The sequence below is a fragment of the Onychostruthus taczanowskii genome, unplaced genomic scaffold (genome assembly GCF_017590055.1).
Source record: "Onychostruthus taczanowskii isolate IOZ18803 unplaced genomic scaffold, ASM1759005v1 scaffold28, whole genome shotgun sequence".
Taxonomy (NCBI): Eukaryota; Metazoa; Chordata; class Aves; order Passeriformes; family Passeridae; genus Onychostruthus; species Onychostruthus taczanowskii.
In genome coordinates, this window is record NW_024500128.1 from 4,313,365 (window position 1) to 4,340,806 (window position 27,442).

The 27,442-nt window shown below is 40.9% G+C and overlaps 2 protein-coding genes across 3 annotated transcripts; both read right to left on the bottom strand.

Annotated features, from left to right (window-relative positions):
* Nucleotides 1-1,859: 1,859 nt before the first annotated feature.
* On the bottom strand, nucleotides 1,860-9,181 carry LOC121337603 (C-C chemokine receptor type 5-like). 2 transcript variants are annotated; one of them, XM_041407791.1, is made up of 3 exons: nucleotides 9,012-9,181; nucleotides 8,374-8,433; nucleotides 1,860-5,263 (listed from the first exon to the last, which is right to left on the bottom strand). In XM_041407791.1, the coding sequence occupies exons 2-3, from the start codon at nucleotides 8,408-8,410 to the stop codon at nucleotides 4,182-4,184; spliced, it is 1,119 nt and encodes a 372-aa protein (XP_041263725.1). In that variant the 5' UTR covers nucleotides 8,411-8,433; nucleotides 9,012-9,181; the 3' UTR covers nucleotides 1,860-4,181. The 2 variants fall into 2 exon arrangements, with proteins under 2 accessions (XP_041263725.1, XP_041263726.1); XM_041407792.1 differs by lacking the exon at nucleotides 8,374-8,433.
* Nucleotides 9,182-15,508: 6,327 nt separating this feature from the next.
* On the bottom strand, nucleotides 15,509-19,388 carry LOC121337608 (C-C chemokine receptor type 5-like). The gene is made up of 3 exons (XM_041407796.1): nucleotides 19,370-19,388; nucleotides 19,145-19,322; nucleotides 15,509-18,502 (listed from the first exon to the last, which is right to left on the bottom strand). Exons 1-3 carry the CDS (start codon nucleotides 19,385-19,387, stop codon nucleotides 17,421-17,423), a joined length of 1,278 nt encoding a protein of 425 aa, XP_041263730.1. The 5' UTR covers nucleotide 19,388; the 3' UTR covers nucleotides 15,509-17,420.
* Nucleotides 19,389-27,442: the final 8,054 nt, after the last annotated feature.

Below are 27,442 nucleotides of genomic sequence, written 5' to 3' on the forward strand. Positions count from 1 at the left end.
ACTGCGCAGGCGCGGGGCGGAGTCGGCATGGGGAGGCGGGGCCGGGGTGGGGATGAGGGGCGGGGTCATGACGGATGTGGGCGGGGCGGGAGCGGAGCTCCGCGTGGCTGCGCGCCCGCGCTCCGCCCGCAGGGGGCGCTGGGAGCGCGCGTGGGGGAGCCGGCGGCGCGAGCGCCTCGCTGAGGGAGCGCGGGGCCGCAGGGAGAGACGGGAGGGGAACTTAGGGAATCGCAGAGGGATGAGGCGTTGGGAGGGACGTGAAAGAGCATCTAGCCCCAGCCTCCCCTGCCAAGGGCAGGAACACGTCCCACTGAACACCCTATACCGTATCCTGGCATTGAGCACTACCTCTTTGGGCAAGTTGTTCCTCACCACTGTCACGGGAAAAAAATTCTTCCTGATATCTAACCTAAATTTACCCTCTTTCAATTTGTACCCATTACTCTTTGTCCTATCACTGCAGTTCCTGACCATGAGTCCTTCCCTGGCCTCCCTGCAGGCCCCCCTCAGGTACTTTGTATTGGGTTTGCAGGGCCTGGTTTTTGGTAGCTGGGGTGGCTTCTTTGAGCAGGTTCCAGAAGCTTCCTCCATGTCCGGCAGAGCCAATCCCTGGTGGATCCAAAGGTGGACTGGACCAATTAGAAATGGCAGTAACTCCTCTGTGGTAATATATTTAAGAAGAAAGAAAACCAAAAAGTAGTTGTGCAATGGTAATTGCAGCCAGAGAAGAGTGGAGTGAGTTGAGATTTTCATCAGTCATCACCCCCAAGTCCTTCTCCACTGGGCTCAATCTCTTTCTCAATCTCAATCGCTTTTACACCCGACTTGGATCTGTGTCTGGCGTTGCCGTGACCCAGGTGTAGGACCTTGCACTTCACTTTCAGTTGTGTAGATTGTATCTTCCAAGCTGTGGCAAGAACATGGAAGGCTCTCCTTCCAGAGCAGGGTCTATAATCCTGAACTGCACTCTTGGCATCTGCCTGCATCGTGACAGGGTGACCCTACCTATGCACCCAATGGACTTCCCTTCCATTCTTAGTGACCACAGTGGCTTGCTGCTGTTTGCATAATACTGATAATGCCTGTAGTGGGGGCAGTCATTCCATTAGGAGATTTTCTTAGGAAAGGGATCACAGCATCAATTAGGTTGGGAAAGACCTCTGAGATCATTGAGTCCATCCCATGACCCAACACCACTCTGTCAATCAGACCATAGCACTGCACCAAGAGCCATATCCAGTCTCTTCCTAAACACCTCCAGGGACAGTGACACCACCACCTTCCTGGAAAACCCATTCCAATACCTAATCACTCTTTTTGTGAAGAAATTCATCCTAGAAAATGTTTTGAATGAGAAAAGCACCAAAAGCCTGCCCGGAGTAGAGCGTGTTTGTTGGCATCAGACTTTACTCTGAGACCACATGGTGGCACTGTAATCTTAAGAACTGGAGGGAAGTGTGTGCGCAAGTCCACTGAAATTGTTAGATTTGAGCAAGATTACCTAATTACTTAAGTCACTAAATACACTGGAATTCTTTTATACGCTTATTTATTTTAAAAACCACTAATATGAATTGTATGATACTGCTTTTTCCATTGGTAAATATAAACAAAATCAAGTGTAATGACAACCAAAATAGCATATTTATTATTAGATTATTAGTGAGAAGCAGTGAAGAGCACTGGAGTTATCTTGATGGTCCTGTGTTATTTGATTATGCTGGTTCTTAGTCCACTTGTAAAACCCCAATTTTGTCCTGCCTGTTCTTTCAGTGTTATGAATAGGAATTTATTTTCCTTTTTCATTCTTCTGGACTGTTCCAAACCTAAGGGGATGGAGGTGGGAAAGGATCAAGAAGTCTAACAAAAAAGTTAACCAACTTTAATGGATGTTATAATACAAAGTATTATTACAATTATTGGCAGTGTCCTTAACTGAATGCACCAGCAAAATACTGTGGTTTCAATTGTCTGCTTGAATGTGGATCACAGTTCATTGCAGTCGCTGAAATATGACTAATTTTCATGTGCTGAACTGTGATTCCTTTCCAGGGAAGTGATGGAAACTCTCGATAATCTGCCGAACCACAGGGCCACCAACCTCAGTTCCACCTCTTTCCTCCGGAAGCTGCTTGTTGCTTAGAAAGATCCATGATTAGAGGTCCATGCTGTGGAAGGATCAGGGCAGTTTTGACGTGCCTCTTTGAAAGCTTGTCAGTGTGCCCACGCACATGTGGCTGTGTTTTGCTCCAGAAGGGCTGACAAAGAGGCATTACTGTGTCTGGCATCAAAGCCCTCCAGAGAAAGTAGTTTCCTAAAGGCAAGGTGTTTTTAAGACCAAGTGAAAGTTCTTGTCAAGAGCAGAATAAAATATAAAATTGTTTTCATAAATGTATTCTATAAGCAAAAAAAAAACCAAAACAACAACCAAACAAACAAAAAAAAACCTGATTAGAAGGCATGTCTTTGTCATTATGCTGATATATTTACCCATTTAAAAAACATGTACAAAGTCCAGAAAGTAATTGATGCACAGGGCCTTAAAGAAGAGTATGCAGCTAAATATCTTGTAAATGAGAAGGTTTGGTATACTTCTGTTACACTTCCCATATGGATGTAGTTCCAAAGTGGTGCTTAATATGACAAAATAAATAGCACAAAACAAGTGGTTTGATAAGTAAAGATTTCCCTATTTCACTTCCTGCTTTCACAAGCACGTTCCACTGTAAAATTTCTTTGAGACTTCTTGAAACATTTGTTTCTTTGAAAATATTATTTAAAAGGCTGTCTAGAGAAGTTGGGAAACAGAAATTGCCCTTCTGGACAGGAACAGCAAACAAAAGATTCACTTTTTTTTTCCTGGCTCCAAAGTTGTCCAATACCATATGTCTTAGGGGAAATATAAGAACTGATAGAAGGAGAAATTGGCCCAAATTAATTAATACTGTGGTTATGGTATGTTCTTAAGCACCTGAGTAGCCCAGTATTTATTTCATATTTTCTAAGTGTTCCTGTGCTTTACAGGTTCTGAGCTTTATAGAGAATCAGTCATATTTAACCACCAATCTTACTAATTATGGAAATTTTTGCTCTCTGTAAAACTCCTAAATGGCAAAAAAAACCCCACTGTCACAGCCCCCCAAATGATACCAACTTCTAAAACAAAAGAGAAATGCTCTATGCCCTTGAGTCTGTAGAACAGGGAATATTTTTACTTATTCAGATGCTTTCTTAACTTAAATGTTTATGACATACACTTATCTCTAAAAACATCTGTGTCAATGCAGTTCAGAAATCATTTTCACATCTGTTTCACCACTGTTGTTGTTTGATAGCCGTTATGCCTGCATTCATTTTTTAAAAAGTTTTTCTCTTATGTAGGCTACAAAAAAGGCAAGCAAAATCACTGTGCTAAGAAGCTAAAACACTGTTGAATCACTCTTCACATTTGATCCAACCTGGTTAAAGCTCCATGTGAAATACTTTATTTTTAAAATACTGTTACCACACTGATTTTCTGATCAGTTATAGGACATTAGTTTTTTAATGATAGCTCAATTATACTCTCTTTTTTTTAGCATGAGTAGCATATAAAAGAGTAAATGAGTAATAAAGACCATTCAGAAGTATCAAACTCAAAAATCACTCAGGTATTAGCCCCAAGCAGTTGGAACTATTATGAGAAAGGTCTAAGTGGTTAGGACTCAACCATACACAAAGGAAAATATACCATGAAATATCAGAGTCCATTCTAAATGTATAAAATTTTCCATTCCATGCTGTATGATGGACCTTAGTAATTTAGCATTATTTGCAGAGATACACAACCAGACTAGTAAAAAAATATGACTGAGACTGAGTTTAAATGAGTGAGATATCTTGTGATGTACAAAGTCAAAAAGAGTTTCCAAAGAACCAGTGTAACTTTATAACCTCTAGTTCACTTCAAAAAATCTGTTAGCCTGCTAGCTCAGGCCCCCAGTCAGGTAATTTGCCACATCCTTTTCATGTATTTACAAATACCCAAGTCTGTGAGCAAATGCAATCTTTGGTAAACATGTATTCTGTGATTTTTTTTTTTTTTCAGCTGCCTTAGCGACAATGTCCAGGAGAGATTCAGCAGGTTTTCATCAAAGAGTTCATCTCATAAGAGTCAATTCCACTTTTTCACTAGACACAACTTATAATGCAGCAGAAACTTCTTGTTCTCCAGTAGATTGTGTGTAGGTGGAGCTCGCTCGTTCAGCTGTGTCAGCATAGAAAACAGGACAGTATTTAGACAAGTGGACTGCAATCTGCTTTCGGAAAAAGCTGCGAAGATATTTCCTAAATTTTTCTCCAGCGAAGGCATAGATTACAGGGTTGATACAACAATGGATCATTGAGATTGTTTCCGTCACTTGGATTGCTTTGTGCAGTTGACCATTTCCTTCACAAGTAGAGATGGAAAATGCACCTTGAAAATCACGCAAGAGAATGCAAATGTTGTATGGTGCCCAGAAAAAAAAGTAGATAATCATGATAATGAAAATAAGCCTGACTGCTTTATGTTTCTTCTCGTTCCTACACTGCAGTAACGTCTTTATAATTCGTGTGTAGCTGCAGATCATGACTAACATTGGAATAAGAAGTCCCAGGATGTTCATTTTTAAGGTGAGGAATTGCTTCCATGCATTTCTCTGCTCAGATGGATAATGAGCATTGCAAGTATAGCCTGAACTTTCCTTCTGAGTTTTGTGAAATACTACCCCAGGGAGAGAAATAAGAACAGCAACAGCCCAAGTGACAACGCTGGCGAGGACACCGTAGGTAACTGTCCTGGCTTTCAGAGCAAACACCGCGTGCACTATGGCCAGGTACCTGTCCAGGGTCAGCAGGATTATGAAGAAGATGCCACTGTAGAAGCCAAGGAGGTAGACACCTGACAGAATTCGACACAGCGCCTCCCCAAAAATCCACTCGTGAGCTGCATAATAAGCCCAAAAAGGGAGAGAAAATACAAAGAGCAGATCAGAAATCGCCAAGTTGAGCAGGTAGATGTCAGTCATACTCTTCAGCTTCTTGTATTTTACCAGGATAAGGACAACAAGCATGTTGCCTGTCAGGCCAAATATCACCACTAAAGAATAAAGAGGTGGCAAAAATTTTGCTGCAAAGTGCTTTTCCTCACTTGCAGGGCAAGGTGTCGAATCACTGTAGTCAAATTCTGTTGTCAGTGGCCAGTCGGTGTAGTCTGTGGTTTCATTTCCCATGGTGTATTGGTCTGGAAAGGAGAAAAAAAAATACATTAAACTAGAAGAATCTTCAAGCTTAACAGTGAAGGGAATGAAACATGCTGATGCTCTCATTTGAGATTAGTTTTGCTGATGAGCACACAAGCATCGAATTGTCAAAAGAATGAAATTGCAGAGCTCCCAGGAAAGTCATCCATACAGCTATGCAGTCACACTGGTGCATGTTGGAAGTGTGCTGTGTGTCATTTCTCATATGTACATTGTCATGTGCATTTTTCTTTCTCAGTAGAGATTGTCAGCTGCCTGGCTAAACCAGAAACAGGAATGGTGGATTGAATTCAAGCCATGGCTATTCTTGATTTAGGCACTATGTGAGGGACTGGCCTTCCCTTGCAAGGAGTCAGGGCCAGGGAGGTGAGTGTGCAGCAGAGCTGTGAAAGCCATCAAGCAAGTTCTGCTACACACTGGGAGCAGAGAAAGGCTGTGACTGTGATGTCAGCCCCTCCAGTCTCCAAAGCCTCCCCTTTTCCCAGGCCCCTGGTAGGACTGTGAACCAGATGCAGTACATTTGTTTAACTTGATGTCTGAAAAGCTCGGGACAACTGTCTTCTCACAGACAGCCAGAGAACACAGAGGAATTTCTGTGTGTCCCGTGAGAAGCTGGACAGAGAATTTTGTGAAGTGTCAGAGGGACCAAAAGTGCTCCCTGGTCATTTAGTGAGGAAATGCAATCGATGCCTTTGGTAGCCACACAAAGAGAGCTACTTGCTGTCTGTTTAAAGGGCTGCTCTGTCTTCCTGTGCCATCATGACTGCTTTTATCAGACACTTCATTACAGATAGGTGGCTGCCCATGGCATGGTGTTGGTTTTGAAATCAGCCTGTTCCTGGAAATGTCATGCCTGTTCTTAGACAAAGGCAACAGTGTCCCGATGCAGAAGAGTTCAGGCAGTGTGTCTGGCCCAGCTTGCTGTGTGATCCCTGAACACTCATGTCATGCACCAGTGTTCTCTCCTTTCCTGAATGCACTTTTCTCAGTGGTGTGCTCTGCCCTGTGTCATTGCAGGCATCTTTTGCAGAGACCACAGTCTCAAAACCAGCACCCTTTCATTGTGTCTGCGCTTGAGCTCTGCAAGTCTAAATGTCACTGAAGGAACTCAGGCCATGTCTGGATTGACTGACAGACAGGCTCCTGCTCTGCTTTTTCGTACAAGCTCATAGAGGTCCATTCTGACTTAGAACTTGTTAAATCCCAAAAGCATCTCTTTGTGCCTGTAGCTGAAACCCCTCAGGAGAATGGACTATTTACTGCTGTAAAAACAAATTGCTTAATATGCCAGTGTCCTTAATCTGTGTCAAAGTCATTGACTTAACTAAATCTAAGCTGAGGTCTTGGGGAAGGGGCTATTTGCTAGGTCTGTGACCTTAAAAATGAAGTTCTGCTGCCAGCTCCTGATGGAGATTCTTATGCTGCACAGTGCAGATATGCATCTGCTCCAAAAGAGGAAGTTTTTTTGGAGCAAAATCTGCACCTTGTACAAAAAGAAGTGCTGCTTTTGCAAAATGTTTTTTGTGCTCTTTCCCCGAGTTTTGAGTCTGGCTACCAGCTCTTCTCCTAAGAAGAACAACAACATCCATATTCAGAGATTACTTTGATATGTTGAGTACAGTGTAAAGTTTTCTTTTGGAGAATGAGGAGTAAGAGAATATTAGCAAATTGTAATTGTTTGGGTATCAGCTTTGCCCAGATACAATCTCTTGATGACAAATAAGTGCTGTCAACCTCTTCAAAGACTGTCTTTTAGGAAACTCTGGCAATCTCTGTGAAACTGGTTTTTTTTCATAGTCATACTAACTATGTATTTATTACAATGCAGCAGTTATGGTTTTGTTGGTAAAGGAAGTGGCTGTGGCTCTGTCGTCAAAAAATAACTTGATTTTAAAGTAGCTAAGGGTTTATATTTTTTAAGTACTTTCAGCAAGTAAATATATTTCTTAAGTACTTTCTTATAAGTATTTAAGAAATATACTGTATAAAGTATAATATAAAGTATATTTCTTATAAAGTGTAATATAAAGTATATTTCTTAAGTACTTTCACTTTTAAAAAAGTGAGTTTGGTCTAAAACATTAAATTCTTTACTTCAAAACATGATGAGTCTTGGGCATTACCCAAGGAAATATTTAAGATTTCCTTCAGCTAGAATTGCTAGATCCATGTTGCATGCCCTGACAGTACATCCCTGCACATAGCTGAGTGTCCTCATTTACAATGTGTCAGTCAGCCATGCGGTATACTGGGCTTATGCAATGAGTACCAGACCCAGCACTCCCTGTCTTGCTCATTTTGCACCTGTGGGATGGCCATGCATAAATATGGATATGAAAAACCACTAAATCATAAACCCAGAGTTGGACTTTATGAGTAGGTGATTGATGAGATTCATAGCAAAATGCTGCCCTGATACTACTGTGATAATTATTTTTGTGACAGACCCTTCTTACCTTTAACTGCTATTTCAATGCCTTCTCTCTTTTTTCTCTGCCTTCCTGGAATGACTACCACATTTTCCCTGCATCTTGTGTTTTCCCTTACAACCCTTTTCACATGCTTAAGTTATGGCTTCCCCTTTGAGCAGTTGCTTTTGCTAACCAAACCCCATTCCTCTAGCCCAGCCTTTGCTTCACGAGTCTCTCTGCAAAAGTATTTTATTACTCTGAATTGTGTATAGTATCCAGCACATGCTGACAATGGAGAGAGACTAAAAATACCAATTTGGAAACAAAAAAAATGAACTATAAGCAGGTTTGTGCTTTATCCTATAATCTTGATGTTTTAGAAGACACTGTTGGCTACTGGCTGGAATATTTCACTGGGTTAATCAGTTCACCTAACTAAAGCAGATTGTTCACCTAACTAGAGGGATCTGACGGGGCTTATGTTTCCTGATCATTAAAAAAATCCTGAAAGGTAGGCAACAAAGATCTCTGAAGAAGCGATATTTTTTAAAAAAAGTTCTATATAATTTTGAGTACAGTTTAGATAAATGGAATATTTCCAGAAACCTGCAATCTGCTATACAAATTCTGTTTCTCTGCTTGAGACTAGCAGTCATGCATTTTTTAAAAGAAAGGCTCACCATAGAAAAGATGAGTAAACTCGTGTCCGTGTTTCATGCTGAGTTTCAGGTCACACCTTTCTGTGTTTTAAGAAGCAAAGATTTTATTAAAGTGAGTTTCAGTTAGTTTGCATAGTCCCATAAAATCGTAATAATTATAAGGCTGTGGCAAATGGAGGTAAAGTGCCAAGTGTAAAGTCCTGCATGTAAACAGGCTCCAATGAGTCAGTGTCTAAAATACAACACTAGTTTTTCTGTAGTCATCTTGTGAGAAGCGTAAGTACTCTTAAATAACTCAACCTTCAAACAACTGTTTTGTTTTGAAGTAGCAGCTTTAAAATCCATATTTCCATCATTGCACATCATTTTCAGAGACAAAATCAGGGAGGCATACTCCATTATGTTTCTTCCTCATGTCAATTACTAGAGATTTATTTCTTTCCCTACTTGGATGCCTGGATGCTCTGCTCAAGTCTTCTAGTGATTTTGTCCTTTAAAACTAGTGTATTCCATTTAATATATATTATGCCAGGGTAATTTTTAAAGATGAGTACACTGGCAGGATTCCACTAGTATGTTTCACTTCAGCCATCATACTGCCTATGTAGCTACTAAATGTAAAAAAAAAAATAAAAATAAAAGAGGCAAAGATGACTTACCATGTATCTTATGGTGCAGGTGATGTCTTGTATTATTACAACGTGAGTAATGCTAAAATGACTTGTCTGTCACAAAAAGAAGGTCAAAAACACGTCTTCCTGTGTGAAGAAGGATGTATCAGTTTGAAAACTTCAAGCAAAAAAATCTATTCTCATTTTAAAAAAATGAAGGAGCAGTTCTCTGGTTCTCTTTTTTCTAAAAATGGGTCATCAGATGTTACTTTTCTAACTCTTGAGACGTGCAGATATGTTGAAATTCTAGAGGATCCTCCTAGGGGTTGAAGTTTCACAACCACCACTATAGTTTTAGAAAAAGAGTTTATATAATTATTTTATCTTTTTCTTTTAGCTAACCTGTTTGAATCAAGAATGGTTTACATGTGGTTCATCCCTTTACATTTTAAAAATTTTAAATTTTTTAATGTTTTTCTGTCCTTTAAGAAAATGTGGAGCCTTTGAATAAAGTTTATGCTTCTATTCAGAATTACCTGCACTTTCTGTTGTCTTGCTCTGAGTTGCAGTCCTTACATTTCAGGATAGTTGATCAATCCTATTTTTCTTTCACCTTGTCTTCTGGATTGTGTTTTTTATTTTAATCCCTCTCATAAGACTATGACTTAGTCTGTGTAGTGAGTCTGATCTTTTAAAACATCACTGTTACTTATGTTTTGGAATTAAGCTTTAGAAAAGCCTGATAAAATCTGATCTCTTATCAATTTCCTTCCTCGTATCTGATTCCTCTGACTTTTAAACTGAAGCTGCACTGTGAGCAGATTTCTAGATCCTTCCTGGACATCAAAGAAATGACAAAAGAGGTAGGGAAAATACAGAAAACAAGAAAGAGAATGGTGCCTGACCAAATGCCAGAGAAGCCCTTAGAGAGAACCCCTGAGAAGATACTGGTGAAGTACTGACCCCTGCCTCACCTTGATATCTCTTGGTAGGGTTCTGGAGGATCTCATCCCATCAGTGAAGCCACTAAAGGGATGCCTTTTCTGAACTCACTCCTTGGTATCCCTAAAAGATTTTAAAACAAAAGCACAATATGTCTTTCTTTGGATGCTGTCATTCCTTAACGGAAGTCAAGGGAATCACAACTTCTGAGTTATCCCTCAGATCTGTGGGGAGACAGTAAAGAGTGAAAAGCTCACACTCTTTTCCTTGTCAACCCTTCTTTGCATGAGGGACTAATTTTTATTCCATAGTACAAATGAATTTTTCTCTTCCTTTCCTAATCACCTATTCCAATGAGCTCTTTAAAGGCTGGAGTCTCAGGATCAAAATTAAAGGCCTCTGAAGCATATTCTAAGGGTGTGTTCACCCCACCATGCTTGATGGACTGACTATATTAGACCCCCTACACAGTCAGTGGATATAGCTGCTCCTATTTCCACTACACTTAAAACAAGTTGCTGCCTAACTTTCCTGGATAAAAAATTCTTCTTTCATACTGAATTATTGCATATTATTATTCTGCTTTCATATGAATTATTCTGAAACAAGGTATTGTATCAATATACTTTTTCAATATGTAATTTCTAAACAATCTCCATACTAAAATTAATAGATATTTTAAATATCTCTTCATGAAGACTACATTGATTGCTATATGTTACATGTTACTTAACCCCCTGGAAACTCTAAACCCTTTCATAATTTCACATTACAGGAACAGAGGAAACAGTCTCAAACCTGTTGCTGGACTTGCCTGTTTTTCATCAAGATTTTTAATTCTGAAACATGCTCCTGCAAAACTTGCCTACAGCATTTTGACTGACAATAACAACTACCACCACTGCTTTAAACTAAGACCTGTGGTAGGCTGGTCTTCAGAAATAGACCCTTGTTCCCTCAGACTCATTGGCTTTATTAATGTGTTTGATTTTGTTGATTATAGCTTTTAGTTCCCATAGCTCAGTCTGGTCAGCAAGCACAGTGTGGGATATTATTTACTGGTGAAGAGTATTGCACACCAGCAGAGGGCCTCTGCCACTCACGGTTGTAAGAGCTGAATAAGGGGAATGCATTTGGTCTGCTCACCAGCTGCATCTTACAGCTGGATGAGAGAATCCCCAGAGTGTGAATTCTTGTGGCACTTGGCAGCCCAAGTACTGGGTTGTGTGGCTTTATTGTCAGCACCTGCAGGATATCTACAATTAGCTCTACCCCAGCTGCAGATAAGCAGAACTGCTGAGAGGCCAGATTTAGTCAGGCCTTGCACGAGGCTGTAGGCAAGTCCAATCCCCTTGAACTGTTAGTGAGGCATTAAGCCATGTGCTGTTCATTAGTGCTGTTAGAACAAGAGCTTTCCTGCAGGAATTGGTCTCCCATCCAGTCTGAAACTTCAACACGCTAATCTGGGACTGATCCCTCTTCTCTGCTGCCTCCATCTTGTGTGTGAGCACAGGTATGAACAACACAAGCAACACATCCATTGTTGCAAGTCAGATTTTTCTCACCTTTTCTCAATCCCTTGCCAAGCATTTCTTTGGATAAGTGCACTGCTGCTTGTCATGAATGCCAGTAGATTTTAAGACTCTTCACCTGTGCTGAATCTTATCATTTTACCAAGAAACTGAAGCTATTGTTCAATTACAAAATTAATGATTCAGTGGATTGATATAGCTTTGAATTTTACCTATCGTGGTTTTCATTCAGAGATGAGTAGGAGTTGAGTTTAGTGGTGTGATGCTCCTTCCTTCCATAAAGATATTCCTGGAATGGAAGTGAGCTACATTCCCCATCTGTGGGGCTCAAGCTGATGCACTCAGCAAGTGTGTAGCCATGTACACTGTCAAGCCAAGCTGCATTTTTCAATCTCTCCTATCCAATGTTTGATTATATGATTCATCTTTGCAGCAATCAGCCCATCACACTGAAGTGTCGGTATCTGAGTGGTACGGCATTCCCAGAGGAGATGCTGTAATTTATGAGATTTACTCTGGTACCAAACTGGCTGCTAGGACACATACCAAAACCTCACGTACCATTGTGATACACAAATGTCATCAAGTATAATTATGGGTACAGAAACTTGAAAATTCAACCTATGGTTTCCATTCAAGTTATTGCAAACTTGCACCACCTGAAGAAGAAAGGCTGGGGGGAAGAAGGAAGCCTGGGACAGAATGACCAGTACCTTTCTTAGGTATACACAGTGTGATAGAGCACAACGGTCTTATTAAAAGTCTATCGCTACAGCAAGGATTAATCCTTTTCATCTGGAGAAAAGGTCAAATTAAGACAAGTGAACGTGAACTAGATGAATCCTGTTACTTGTTCTATTCACCACATCTGTGTCCAAACTAGGTTAATATTAGCATGTATTTTATTTCATTAAGTAACAAGTGTCTTTGTCTTGATGAGGCTGAATAAAGACATCCAGTTCAAACTACTTTATTGCTTAGGCTATTTTTACTCATCGGCCTTCTCTTTCAGGCTCTCAAGTTCTGGTGACTCATCATTTGAGCCACCATCACAATCACACCCAATCTTGACATCTGTGAGATGTATTCTTTTGAGGACAGCAGGGGAAAAGCACAATGTACCACACCCTAAGATTTCTATCATAGAGACTAGTGAAAAAAAACAAAACATTTCACACATAGGTGTAAAATAAGATGGGTTACAAAACCAAATTCTGGAAGACACAAGCATTTCTAAAGCTGATGAACATTTCTTCATGTTGTTGTTTATTGTCAATAACATCAAAGGCTGGGGGATTTTTCACCTATTATTCTTAGGCTATTTGTTTCTTCATTGTAAATCTGACACATATGTCATTATACATTGTCTTATTGCCATGGTATAATTTTTGTTTTGGCTTTCTCCAAGCTGCTCTTACTGAACTGTTTCCTTAAGCAGCAAGGAAAGAACATTGCTTTCTTCTACTATTTTTATCCAGGTTTCTGGTATATGCTCTCCCAATTTGTAGATAAATGTTTGTTATACAATAAATTTTAGTTTTGGAGCACAGTTATGCATTTCACAAAATTTAATCTCTCAGAATCTAATTTTTACATAGGCCTTTAATTCAAACACTTTGGGGTTTTTTTTCAGGTACATTTATAGTACATAAATTCCAGGTCTAGAGTTAGGTGTTTTGGGGCTATCTCGTCTGTGCATTGGATATGCTCCTCCTGTGTACCTGTAACTCCGGGACCTTTTGTCAAGCAGGCTGGGAAAATCACACACCAAATTTCTTCCTGGTGCAAACTAGGTCACACAAAGTGTGAACAGTCTGTTTGATGACAAAGTGTATGCCAGTAAGGCAATAAGGTAGCTTGACAGAGGTAAAAATTCACCAAAGTGTAGTACAGGGAGTACACTATAAATCAAGCTGCAAAGAAAATGAAACTGTTGATAAAGCCAAAGAAGTTTGCTTAGTCATTAATGGAGTTAAATACCTGCCTATAGACTATGGTTGCCTCTTACTCACAAAAGCCCCTTCTTCAAAGGGCATGCAGGGTGAAGAAAGTGTGCACTCCCTTAAATGGAGATCAGAGAATGCAAAGCCAAGGACTTCAGCTTCAGGTTGGTACATATGCGGGAAATGCCAATCTTTTATTGTTCAAAGTGTATAAAAATGATCACCTGGCATTTTGGAGGTGTGCTAGCTTTGCAGATTCATGACCTAGCACCCATCTCTGCCCAGAAGTAAAAGAAAAAAATATCTCAACTGCATGTGTCAATCAGCTTCTTGCACATCAAGTGAAAGAATCCATGCTCAGGTCAACATCAGACCCTAGAAACCAGAAAGTACTTTTGAGAGTCAAAGGTTACATATAGTCTGTAATTGTCCATACCTTACGTTAGTGTCCCTGCAGGGTATGTTCAGATTGCTCTTTTACTTCCATCCATTTCATTTGCATTCCACTCAAAAAGTCTGATATCAGGATAGGTTGTGTTGTATGGGTAGCATCCTACTGGCACAACGCTGTAGACAGTTCTGGAGACCTGAGCATCACTTGGAGGTTTTTGCAGTTTTGCATATTGGCCTGTGTTTCTAAAAATGCTGCCCTTCTCTCTCTCAGTGCCGGGGTTCCACCTTCCCAGTATCAGTCATTCCAGACTTCAAACATTCAAACCAACATTACTCTCGCTGTCACCAGATGTACAAAACATATTGGTAGTGACACAAACTTTGACAACCTTATTTTTAAATCCTCCTGTTCCATTTTTTTAATAAAGTAAAAAATAGTAAAGACACCTCCTAGTAGGCAGGTGTCACCAAAATATGGGTACAAGGCATATTGCACCCCTTTGTTCTGGCCTTGTTGCTATAGATATTCTAAATGCACCAGAATTTTCCAGTTTGGTTTTTTCCCTCTGTTAGCTTAAATTTTTTATTACTTTGTTAGGGAGTAATGCTTCTGAGGCCCCAGTGATCACACTAAACACTTCCTAGTGAAGGGCAGTAGACATTAGCAGTTGAAAAGAGCAGCAAAATTAAATTTCAAAATGAGCAGTATCTGTCTGTTGTGCCGTTTAACCTGGTCAGTGTCATGTTATTCTCCTGGCACTTCCTTTATTTCTAATTAACTGCAACAAGATACCATGTAAATTTGTCCTTTTATTCTTTGTATTTATCCCTCCTGTAATTTTCACTGGAAGGAGAGATGTTTATTTTGGAGATTCCTAACTGTATGTCTCTCTTATCATGCAGGGGCATGTCACAGTGCAAAGCTGCAATGAAGAATCAAGGATTATCTTGCTTGGGCACATAACAATAGCATAATGTTTAAGTTTAGCTTATTTGTGCTCCTACAGCACAAAATAGGAGATTGAAATCAGATTTAAAAAAAAAAAAAGTTGGTGGGAGTGGTTATAGAATTTTGTTTATCCTGTGGTGAATAAGAAGATAAGATAGAAGATAAGAAGAGTGTGGAGGGGAGAGAAGGAGGTGTGGATCATAGGCTAAAAAAAAGGAATGGGCACAGTGAAGCAGGGAGAATGGCAGATGAAGCAGAAGCATATTTTCATATTGAACTTTGAGGGCTTAATTTCCTTACACATAAAACTTGGGACAACAGGCACACTGCTTGTCTGGGATCACTCTATATGGTGCAAAGTGTTCTAAAATTTTCTGCAGCGAGTCTATGGAGAATCCTGGTTTTATCCCAATATTAATATAGTGACATCTTTTATTGCCCTCTTTTATTGCCACTCTTTCCCTATTTATAATACACACAACCCTATTTCTCCAAATCTCACTAATTTAAAATCTGTGGCCCCAGACTTTTTCCAAAGCTATTGTAGGTCACTCTTCTCAAGTTTGCTGATGGATAAAAGCTGGGCCACCTGCAGAAGCTTCTGGACTGGGCAGACAGTTCTGTGTTTGCTTGGTTTGCAGTGTGGTATTGCAAGTGCCCATTTGTCTTTTTCTCATCTCCACTCTGAGAGCAGAGCCAATGCCCTTTTGCTTACAGAAGAAAACATGGACTACAAGGTATACAGAGATTTCCAGACACTGATTTTATTAATTTCACTGCATTAACATGAAAACAGGAAGAAATTTCATTCCAACAAGAGAAGGATTTACAGTTAAACACAGCAATAGAAATATCACCGTTACAGTAGGATTTGTATTGCACTGACCTAATTTATGCTTGAAAATTACAAAGGTGCTTTCACATTGTTTCAGTAAAGAGACTAGAAAAAAAAAGGAAAAGGATTACTTTTAATCTAGAAAGTTTACTGTAAGGACAGTTTTTGGTCTTTTGTGTAGTCTATCTGTGGCTATTAACCTCAAAAGGTTACATTACAATAGCTGATGTTATAAGAGCTAACAAACAAAAGCAGTGCCCAGGCATTTTGAGGCAAGAGGAAGAAGAGTTTTTGCACCACCTAGATGGAGGCATCTGATCCCCAAATTAAGAGGCTGACATTTTCAGGTTCCTTCCACAGCTGGACAGTTAATCTTCCCTTGAGACTAAATCCCATGACTGCTTCTGGCTCAGGCACTTCTTATTCTCTACTGACCACTGAGGGGCCTTGAAGAGATTTGCTGCTAATTCAAGCATCTACATCACATGCCTGACCTTAAGTAGCATGGAATTCCCTCTGGTGTCCGTGCTGGAGGTTAGTTGAACATGCCCCTCCAGATTTCCATGAGCAAGTCCTTGCACGCATGAGCTGTGCCCTTCCAAGGAAATGGGGGGAAAACCAGAAGGACAGCTCACTTGCATAAGGAGTGCTCACCTGCACTTCTTTACAGTTTGAAGTAGGAAATTGTCTGCTATGTTCCTCCTTCCTCTTCTTTGCTAACCCCATGTCCCTAGAATTCCTTTCTTTTACAGGGAAACTCTCAATAATGGAATAAATATATGGTCATTGCACACCAGTAGGCCAATGGTCTTGAGTCTTCAATCAGCATGCAGTTCTCATTGAGGCACCAGTTGGCTAGAGGCACTCTTCTCCTGGGAAGGCAGAAAGGTATGCCTTGTCTGGAATTGGCTTATTTTGCAGTTCCAAGGCCACTGTCTTCCTAGAAGTGTATCCAAAAAGTCAGAGTTGCTGTGTGTGTGAAGAGCATGTTTTTCCCATGCAGGAACCTACCCTGACACACCAGTGTCATGTGTTGCTGTGCCAACTCTTCTTCTGCACATGATTTACCTGTCCAGAACTAGGGCGGCCTGCTCTCAGTACTGTGCTCACATCCTTCAGAGGGTCCTGATATTTTGCTCATACAGAAACTTGCATAGCACATACCAAGGTAATTTTCATTCCAGTCTTGCAGATCTTTGCTGAAGGGCCTTTATTGGTTTCGTTTTGTTTTGGTTTTTATTTTCTTGCGGGGATATGACTTGTCAGTTAGGAGTGCATCATTGTCTTGTGCAGTCAGTAAACTTGGTGTGTGCAGTTGCTTGAAGAATTGCACCCACAAAATCACAATGTTGTTGATTAAAAGCACCCTTTGGAAAAAGTCAGCAACTGAATGGTGATATGGCAGGCATAAAATTAAAAAGCAAAAATCAAAATGCTATAACTTAAAGCTGTTAAAGAATTATGTTTAAAAATGACTGCACTATTTGCAAAACAGAAAAAATTGTGGGTTAAATGGTCCCAGTAAGATCTTGTGGTCTTATTACTGCTTAGAATTTTCAATATTGTATTCCTCTCTCAGTAAACCTCAGTGGATAGATTTTTGTAAAAAAGCACAATCATTTGTCTGGGACCTGTTTAAATCCTGATGTGACCCAGATATGCCGTGAATGTTTCCTCAAGAGCTCATTGATTCTCTTAGTTTAGCAATGGAAAATGCTGTAATCCCAGGGAACAGTTGACCACAAGAATAGGGGGTCATACAGTTTTCAGTAGTGGTTGACATAAAGATCTTAAATAATGTCAGGCACTCCTTAAGGCAAAGCAAGTGATGCAAAATTTGCTAACCAATGTTCTGATGTATTTTTACAGTCCAGTAGAGATGTCATGCTCCGCAGTGGATTGTGTGAATGTGGAACTGACTCTTTCCAATTTTTCACGATAAAGACTTGGACATTTTTTGCAAAGGTGAGGAGCGACATGCTTTCGGAAAAAGGTATAAAGATATGCCCTAAATTTTTCTCCAACAAATACATAAATCACGGGATTGATGCAACAATGGATCATTGAGATAGTTTCTGTCACTTGAATTGCTTTCTCCAGTTGACCTTTAAGTTCACAATTTGGGACGAAAAGTGAATTTTGAAATGTATGCAAAAAAGAAGAAATATGGAATGGTGTCCAGAAGATGAAGTAAAAAATCATGATTACAAAAATAAGTCTGACTGCCTTCTGTTTTTTCTCATTCCTAGATCTCAATAATGTTTTTAGAATTTGTGAGTAACTGAAAATCATAATGAGCATTGGAACAAAAAGTCCCAGAATGTTCATCTTTAAAATAAAAGAGTACTTCCAATTTATTGTGGAATCACTTGGATAATGAGCACTGCAAGTATAGCCTGAACTTTCCTTCTGAGTTTTTTGGAATACTACCCCAGGAACAGAAGCCAAAACAGCAACGGCCCAAGTGACGACGCTGGCGAGGACACCGTAGGTAACTGTCCTGGCTTTCAGAGCAAACACCGCGTGCACTATGGCCAGGTACCTGTCCAGGGTCAGCAGGATTATGAAGAAGATGCCACTGTAGAAGCCAAGGAGGTAGACACCTGACAGAATTCGACACAGCGCCTCCCCAAAAATCCACTCGTGAGCTGCATAATAAGCCCAAAAAGGGAGAGAAAATACAAAGAGCAGATCAGAAATCGCCAAGTTGAGCAGGTAGATGTCAGTCATACTCTTCAGCTTCTTGTATTTTACCAGGATAAGGACAACAAGCATGTTGCCTGTCAGGCCAAATATCACCACTAAAGAATAAAGAGGTGGCAAAAATTTTGCTGCAAAGTGCTTTTCCTCAGTTCCCATGCACGGTGTCGAATCGCCATAGTCAAATTCTGTTGTCAGTGGCCAGTCGGTGTAGTCTATAGTTTCATTCCCCATGGTGTATTGGTCTGGAAAGGAATAAAAGGCCATTGAACTAGAAGAATCTCCAAGCTTAACAGTGAAGGGAATGAAACATGCTGATGCTGTCATTAGAAATGAATTTTGCTGATGACCACACAAGCATTATGATGTCAAGGTGTGAAAGAGAATGAAATTGCAGAGCTCCCAGGAAACCCATCTATACATCTGAGGAGTCATACTGCTTCATGTTGGAAGTGAGTAATTACCCACAAGTACATTGTCAGGTGCATTTCTCCTCCTCAGTAGAGCCTGTCAGTTGCCTGACCCAGGGAGAGAGGATGGATGAATTTAATGAGTTGTGGGTAGTTTGGGTAGCTCTTGTGCTCATCCAGTGGCTTTCCAAAGGAGTATAGAAAGCCAGGAAGGCAGCCTCAGTGGAGCACTGTGCCTGGCATGCCGAGCATAGTCTTGCTTCTCCTAGGGATCTGGCCACCTGCTCATCATGCTGGTCCATCCTGTAGCCCTTACCCCCAGAGGACGAGGCATTGGTCAAACGTAAATGGTGCCTGCAAAGACACTGTGGAATGGGTGAAAAACAGCTGACTTCAAGCACTTCTTCAGGTTGCTTCAAGTGACATTCTGGGAGCCTTAATGCCTAGGGGAATTAGGACAGTACTAAGCACACCCACCTGTGCTATTGTGGCTGTTGAAGAGTGGAAAGTCGGCAGTGTTGGTCTGGGTTAAAATGGCAAACGCTGGGTCTTTTACGGAGCCTGTGGCAGGGGTAGGCAGTGGAAGTGCTGGTTTCAGATACCTCTGGAATGAAATTGGTGCATGGTCCTGTAGAGAGAACAGAAAGACAAAGACCTTAACAAACGATGCAAAAGAGTTGCTATTGGAGTAGCCTCTAATACCTGTTTCTGTTGTGGCATCTTCCTGTTAGCTGAAAGGCCTCTCCACTGCTGTTTGGGGATGTATGGAGTTTTGATTCCGTGTTTCAGTAGCTGTTTACAGCCCTTATTCAGGAGCTGCAAAATTCAGATTGGTAGAGAAGGAGCACAAAGGCAAAAGGCAGCGATATGGCTGTAGCTAAGAGTGTGCACTACAGTTCTTCATGTGATATTCTTCTTCACCCTTTGTCAGTCAGTGTTTCCAGTAAGGCAACAATGAGGAAGTACAAGGGTTGTGCAAACTCTCTGTCCCTTCTGTTTTGTTTAGGGATGGTTGGAGGACTGGACTTTCCCTGCAAGAACGGGTCTGGGTGTCAGCCCCTCTAGCTGCCAAAGCCTCCCCTTTTCCCAGGCCCCTGGTAGGACTGTGAGCCAGATGCAGTACATTTGTTTAACTTGATCTCTGAAGAGCTCGGGACAACTGTCTTTTCACAGACAGCCAGAGAACAGAGAAGAATTCCTGTGTGTCCCGTGAGAAGCTGGACAGAGAATTTTGTGAAGTGTCAGAGGGACCAAAAGTGCTCCCTGGTCATTTAGTGAGGAAATGCAATCGATGCCTTTGGTAGCCACACAAAGAGAGCTACTTGCTGTCTGTTTAAAGGGCTGCTCTGTCTTCCTGTGCCATCATGACTGCTTTTATCAGACACTTCATTACAGATAGGTGGCTGCCCATGGCATGGTGTTGGTTTTGAAATCAGCCTGTTCCTGGAAATGTCATGCCTGTTCTTAGACAAAGGCAACAGTGTCCCGATGCAGAAGAGTTCAGGCAGTGTGTCTGGCCCAGTTTGCTGTGTGATCCCTGAACACTCATGTCATGCACCAGTGTTCTCTCCTTTCCTGAATGCACTTTTCTCAGTGGTGTGCTCTGCCCTGTGTCATTGCAGGCATCTTTTGCAGAGACCACAGTCTCAAAACCAGCACCCTTTCATTGTGTCTGCGCTTGAGCTCTGCAAGTCTAAATGTCACTGAAGGAACTCAGGCCATGTCTGGATTGACTGACAGACAGGCTCCTGCTCTGCTTTTTAGTAGATAGTCAATTTAATTACATGTTGGGCCATTCTGAGCTGCAGCAGGTGAAATTTTTGAAGTATCTTAAGCTCGTGTCAGCTTATTCAGCTGTTTAAGAGAAGGCTGATTTCCTGATATGTAATTACAGAGCATTCAGGATCCAGAAGACATAGTTTTCATTTGGATTTTTATCTTGGTGGATATATGTATAATACAAATAACCTTCTTGAACAGATTTTGTTGGTTACACGGAAGTAAAATGATTTTTTGTGTGCGTATATGCACAAGTAAATATGCATACACATACATTTATATATAGAATCATAGTACTGTAGAACTGTAGAATCATTTCAATCAGAAAAGACCTCTAAAATCGAATCCAGCCATTAACTTAACACTGTCAAGTCCAGCACTGAATCATGTCCCTAAGCATCACATCTACATAGCTTTTAAATAACTCCAGGGATGGTGACTCAACCACTTCCCTAGGCAGCCTGTTCCAGCGCTTGATATCCCTTTCTGTGAAGAATTTTTTCCTAATATTTGATCTAAACCTGCCTTGGTGGACTTAGCCTTGTAGAATCTTTGTATAAAAATAAAGTAACTTTTATTTTCTTCAAAGTTTGGAATGTATTTTGAGTTGTAACACCAGCAGAAAATAATTGTGTGAGCAACAAAACTGAAGTTAACTGACTCCCTACAGAGTTGTCTCCTTTGCTGACCAAGCCCTGTGTCCTGTGAAGGGCTGACCCCAACCAGCAGCTAAGGCCTCATCTGGTCAACCCACTCACTTCCACACAGCAGGATCAGGGAGAGAATCAGAAGAGCTGAAGAAAGAAAAACTTGCAGGTTGAGAAAAAGACAGCTGAAAAAGAGAATGAAACTGGAAAAACCCACAAGATGTAATGCAAGGATGAATGTTTGCCATGTTCAACAAGCAGGCAGATGCAGTCCTTGAGCAATGCCTACTCTGGCAAAACTTCCCTCTGCCCCTAGTTTTATTCCTGAGTGTGAGTTTATATGGCACAGAATATCCTTTTGGTCAGTTTGGGTCATCTGTCTCAGCTGTGTTCACAAACCTAAAAGACATCACCATAAGGGCTGCTGGCAAGAAAAGTAAGTCCACCCCAGTCAGACCGAGTTCACCTTCCCACCACCACAATTTAACTTCTGCCCCATACAATTGACACTGACCCTGCCTAGAAAGACAACATGTACTGTGGTTTTTTGTTTACTGGCTCTTACCTGGTGGGAAGTCTCCTAGTATTTGTATGGTCCTCCTTTTCAAAACAAGCACAAAATATTAAAAATATTTTCTGAGATGCTTTTTAAAAAAATGCTTCTCCTTTGCACACAGGCAGTATTAATCACAAAGAACTCTAGAAAATTGCCCTGGATAAAAAACTCTATTGGAAATTACTAGTTGCACTTGATTTTAATTTTTTTCATTTATCTCTAACCATATTTCCCATTTTCATTTCTGCACATTTCATGAGCAGAAAGAAGCATCTTCTGCAAAAGCTGTAGCCCTTGACATGATGTCTCTTTTTGGCTCTTAAATTATCTAGGTGTGAACCTTCAGAAATAAGTGTGTTACAGCAAAGAGATCTCCAGGTTTATCTCTGCTCTTATGTTTAAACATAATTGGAACAATGCTGATTAGAGAACTTGTATTTAATTATTTGGTTTATTTCCTTTTTTTTTTCTGTCCAAAATTACACATGAATATTCAGAAAGTCTTAATTATTTTCATTTTCTGTACTGCATGTGGCCATCAGTGCTCACTGTCCTGACCACAGTCCCACTGTTTCTGCACAGGGTAGTTTTGGTTGCTGACAGAAATTCTGAATCATGTTTGCAAAAGCAGACAACATGCCAAGGCTAAGGTAGACATATAAGAGGAGAACTTACTAATTTGTCCTGTGTTTAACCATGTAAGAGTATCTAAATACATGAACGGTCCAATAAGAGGCTACTGTTGTTTTCCCTTGGAGGACTGGTTATGTTCTGAGTTGCCAAAGAAGCTGGATACAGAGAGGTTTGGCCAAGCAATGGGCCAAATACCAGCACCCTGGAAAAAAAAATTCTTGCAAAGAACATTGAGTTACATCTTAAATGGGATAAAATTTGGTTTGCTGAAGACTTGTAACTTTGTGAGCCCAAATAAACATAATTTCATTTCTCTAAGTTTTAACAAAGCTGCACTTATGACAACATCAGAGATTCTTGCAATGAAGGTGTAGCCCTGAAACATGTCTTTCCAGATTCCTGTATTTTGGCAGCTTTGAGAGAAGCCTCACTAGCTCTTGAGCATTAGCTGCTATCTACAGTGTCACTTTAAGCTAGAAGATGTCTCGGTGCTGGTAGGACTATCAGACATGATATTGTCATGTCATTCAAGAAAAGCAGCTCCTGAGTTGCTACAGTGACTTATTTAGGGATGACATTTGTCACAGCCCAGTGAGTCTGTTGTGCTCTACAGGGGATTTGGACAAAGTTTCCCCTCAGAAACAAGAACTTGTAATAACTACAAGTTACAAGAGCATCTGTGCATGAATGGAGTTGCTAATTTCAAAACTGAATGATCTCCCCAAAGTTCCATTCACCTTTTTTCAATTTAAGACAAGATTTCACTTTTAAAATGTATGAGTGTGTAACACGGTGCAACTGCCCTCGCCCTCACTCTCCTCCTCTGTATGCCAGCATTTGGCACGCAGAAGAATAATTGCTTAATGACTTGTAGTCAGCTTAAAAGTATGTGTCAGCAGCATCTAGGGCACTTTATGAAGAGAGAGAAGTGCAACATTGCACTGAGTAATACTGAAACTTAAAAAATAATACCACATACACTGATGGCAGGCTCTGCAAGAGAGGTACCCAATGTTTTCTGCTAACAGCTCTACCTCTTTAACTTTCTAGGAGGAGCAAAACTGCAGAGACAGACTGCACAGACACCTGCACTTGCTTGGAGAGCAAGCATAAAAGTAAGAACTTTTCCTGAGTTGCCAGGAAAGATGAAGGAAAAGATGGCAGTGTAAACTAAATACTCTGTGTAAGACTCTGAACTGATAGTTTCCCTCAAACACGACTTTTCATGTGGTAGTGACCACAGGATTTCTTTCTAGGATTTGACTGGGCAAAAAGACCCTTCCAAAATTAAACCTTGCCCGGGAAACCGCTTCCTCTTTTCTAACAGATGAGCATTAGAAGCATTCAGAATTACTTGCCTCCTAAGTGATGGGGTTTTTTCAACCCTGCAAAACTTTGAAAGTAAAATATATCCTGGGCTGAAAAGAGCAGGCTTAATTTTCTGTGAGCCCTGAGGATCTGATTATGTTCCCCATCATAACCAGAGAGGCAGTCTGGCAAAAATTCTGAGCTTTTCTGCAGTTAAATAGAGTCAGTCTACGGGCCTCAAGACAAAAGAATTAAGATATGTTCTTACCTAAACAAATGTACAGTAAAGGAATATCATAAGCACTGGAAATTAGCATTCTGAGAAAGAGAAATTTGGGATGTGTTAAGTATCTTCCTCCAAATCATGAGTATATGTATACATGGGCTCTTCTCTTGTGTAAGCTGACTTCTGGGCTTGTATGTCCATTAGGGTTTTTTTTTTTTTGCTGTGGTTTGGTTTGGGTTTCTTTTTTTCAGTATCTGATAAAACATTGAATTCAGAGTAGTTCAAGCAGCAGCTGTAGTCCCAACCATTCTGAGGATGAACTCAAGTACAAAATGGAAGGGTAACAGCTTGGAGTGGAGGTTGCCAGCATATGCCATAGGATCATGTGATGTCTTGTTATTGCTCCAAGGGTCTCTACACTGAGAGGTTCAAGTCCCCTGCTGTGTTGCTGTCAGCTGTTCCAGGCAAATGACAGTGAAATTCTCCCAAGAACGTAAAAAATAATGAAAAATTATTTGTAGGCTATTGTAGGCTTTTTGCTAATATAAAAATAGCAAATCTCATTTATACAAGCAGAGGAGCTCACCTTTTCTTGTGTGTGAGTAGAAAAATTCCAGTGTAGTACTGATGATTTTTATTCATGTAAAACCTCTTTAACAAAAATTGCAATCTGAGTATAAAACCAATACCTCATTGAGATGTAGCTGAGGTATGGAGTAAAGACTTTGTAATGTAGTGACTCAGAGACATCACATTAAAAAGAGGACCCAGTCACAATATCCCCTTAAAACATGATAATGAAATAACACTTCTAACAGATTAAATGTTTGAATCATACAGAGAAACCCTGTGATAGGATAAGGATGGAGAACACCTGCCAACTGCGTCTGACAGAGCAAGATGTGACTTACATATGGAGCATTTGGGTTAAGCATGAAGGATTTAATGTCTGATCAATTTTTATCATTAGCAGAATGCCACTTCAAGCTATCAGTCTCCTGGAACTCCTTCAAAACCAAGACCCAATAAGTTTCTGGTACAAAAACAGATTATAATTTTCTACACCAGTTGTCCAGTTGAATTCTCTACTTTCACATTTAGCCTTATCCCAAGCTCTAAGCTAGTTACAAGACCCAATTTTTCCCAAAGATATTATCTCTGCTTCAATGTCAGCTCTACTGCCACTGTCATTAGGTACAGTGACTCCCTACTTAGTGGATTTCTCTTAAATATATGCACAAATTTAGATGTAAAGATAAGGAAAAAAATCAGCTACTCACTGTTTCATCAAGCTGGTCTAACTGTGGGTTCTTCTTTGTGAACGAACACTTATCTGAAAATAGGAAACAGTACTTCCTGTGACATATTGCAAACGGGGGGTAAGTTTCTTCTCCTCTGAAAAAGCTCAGTTTCCTGGATGAGATCAGAACTGGTGGATGAAGACTTTATGGGTGCCAGCTTGTTCTGTTCCATCTGGAACTACTCCATCTCTACAGGCTTAAGACTGGTTGGTTCAATAAAATTCCATTCTCAGGTCAATAAGTATTTCTACCTGCTCTGGAAACTTCTGATCTCAATTTACTCACTTTCAGTCTGTATCCATTGCATCTTGTCCTGTCACCCCATGCCCTTGTAAAAGGTTCCTCTCCTTTCCTGGAGGCTCTCTTCAGGCACTGGAAGGCTGCAATTAAATCACCCTGAAGTCTTCTCTTTTTCAGGCTGAACAAACCAAATTTCCTCAGACTTTTCTCATAGGAAAACTCCTCCATCCCTCTAGTTGTCTTGGTGGCCTCCCCTGGACTTGCTCTAACAGTTTGATACCCTTCCTGTGATGGGGATCCCAGAGCTGGATGCAGCACTGCAGGTGGGGTCTCACCAGAGCAGAGCAGAGCAAGGGGCTGAATCCCTTCCCTTGCATACTGGCCACATTGCTCTGGATGCAGCCCAGGATGTGTTTGTCTTTGTGGGCAGGAAGTGCACATTGCTGGGTCATGTCCAGCCTCTCATCCATGAGCATCCCCAAGTTCTTCTCCCCAGGGCTGTTCCCTATCAGTTCATACCCAAAGGCTGTGCTGGTACCTGGGGCTGCCCTAACCCAAGTGCAGCACCTTGCACTTGGGCTTGTTAAACCTCACAGGGTTCCCATGGACCCACTTCTCAAGCTTTTCCAGCACCCACCCCCCCACCCCCCCCGATTGCATACCGTCTTTCAGGTGTGTCAACAGCCTCACTCATTTTGGTGTCATCTGCAGATTTGCTGAGGGTCTACTGAATTCCTTTGATAATAAAGATATTGAATAGTGCTTGGTCCCAGTACAGACCTCGGGGGGACACCACTTGTCACTGATGTCCATTGGGACTCCGAGCCATTGACAACTTCCCTCCAGACAGGATGGTCCAACCACTTGCTAATCTATCTAACAATTCACCCATTGAATCCATCTCTCTCCATCTTAGAGCGAAGGATGCTTTGGGGGCTGCTTAGAAGTCCAGATAAACAATATCCGTAGCTCTTCCCTTGCCCACTCTTGCAGTCACTCCATCACAGGAGGCCACTGGGTTGGTCAGGCAGGACTTGCCCCTGGTGAAGCAGTGCTGGCTGTCCTGAATCACCTCTGTGCCCTCCATGTGCCCTAGCACAGCTCCCAGAAGGATCTGTTCCATGTTCTTCCCAGGCACAGGGTGAGATTGACAGGTCAGCAGTTCCCAGCATCATCCTTTCTACTCTTTTTAAAGATAAGTACAATGACTCCCTTTTTCCAGTCACCTGGGACTCCACCTGACCACCATGACTTTCCAAGTATTGTGGACAGGGACTTGGTAACTACTGTCAACCAATTCCCTCAGGACTCTGGGATGCATCTCACTGGGTCCCATAGGTCATTATAAAACAGATCTGATGAATAATATGACCACTTCTCTGCTCCTTATCGAGTCTTTTTCAATTTTATAGCAAGGCCACATATTTCAAATTTGAACTCTTGGCAGCAGCTCTTGACCATTCTGTCTAAGAATGCAGGGTGTTTTCCTACAGTATTCCTGAAAATCTGTAAGACTGGCTTGTGCTACAATTATAGCTGGATTTTTTCATTTCCTAAAAAAATTATTTCAATAAACCCAGGGATATATAATGTGATCACACATGTTACAGGGAGTATAAAGCTATTTCAGAAAGAGTGCCTAAGCAAAGCTATAGGAAGAGGGATGTGATGGCTGGAATCACATAAGGGAAGGGGCTGTGTAGATTTTTCTGTAAGTACAGACAGCAAACCATTGAAAATTTTCAAGCCTGAGCAGAAAGTGCCTTCCCTACAGTGACACAGTGGATAACAGGGGGACCCAAGACACATTCTAGATCATCTCCCTCTGAGTTGCCGTCTGAATTTGAAATTCTTTTTTACCGCTCAGGATGTCTCTTCCTACACAATGTACAGGTTGCTAGATCAGAAGTCTTGTTAGCATGTTTAATCTTTTTGAACTACTATGCCTGGTAAAGAAATGAATTGGCTTTCAGGATCCAAAATCCTGCCTAAATAACTTCTTTTTCACTGCCTTATGAAAAGGAAGGGTGCCGCCTGGAGAAGAGGCTTGTCTCAGCTCTTAAGGGAGAAACTCCTTTGGTCCAC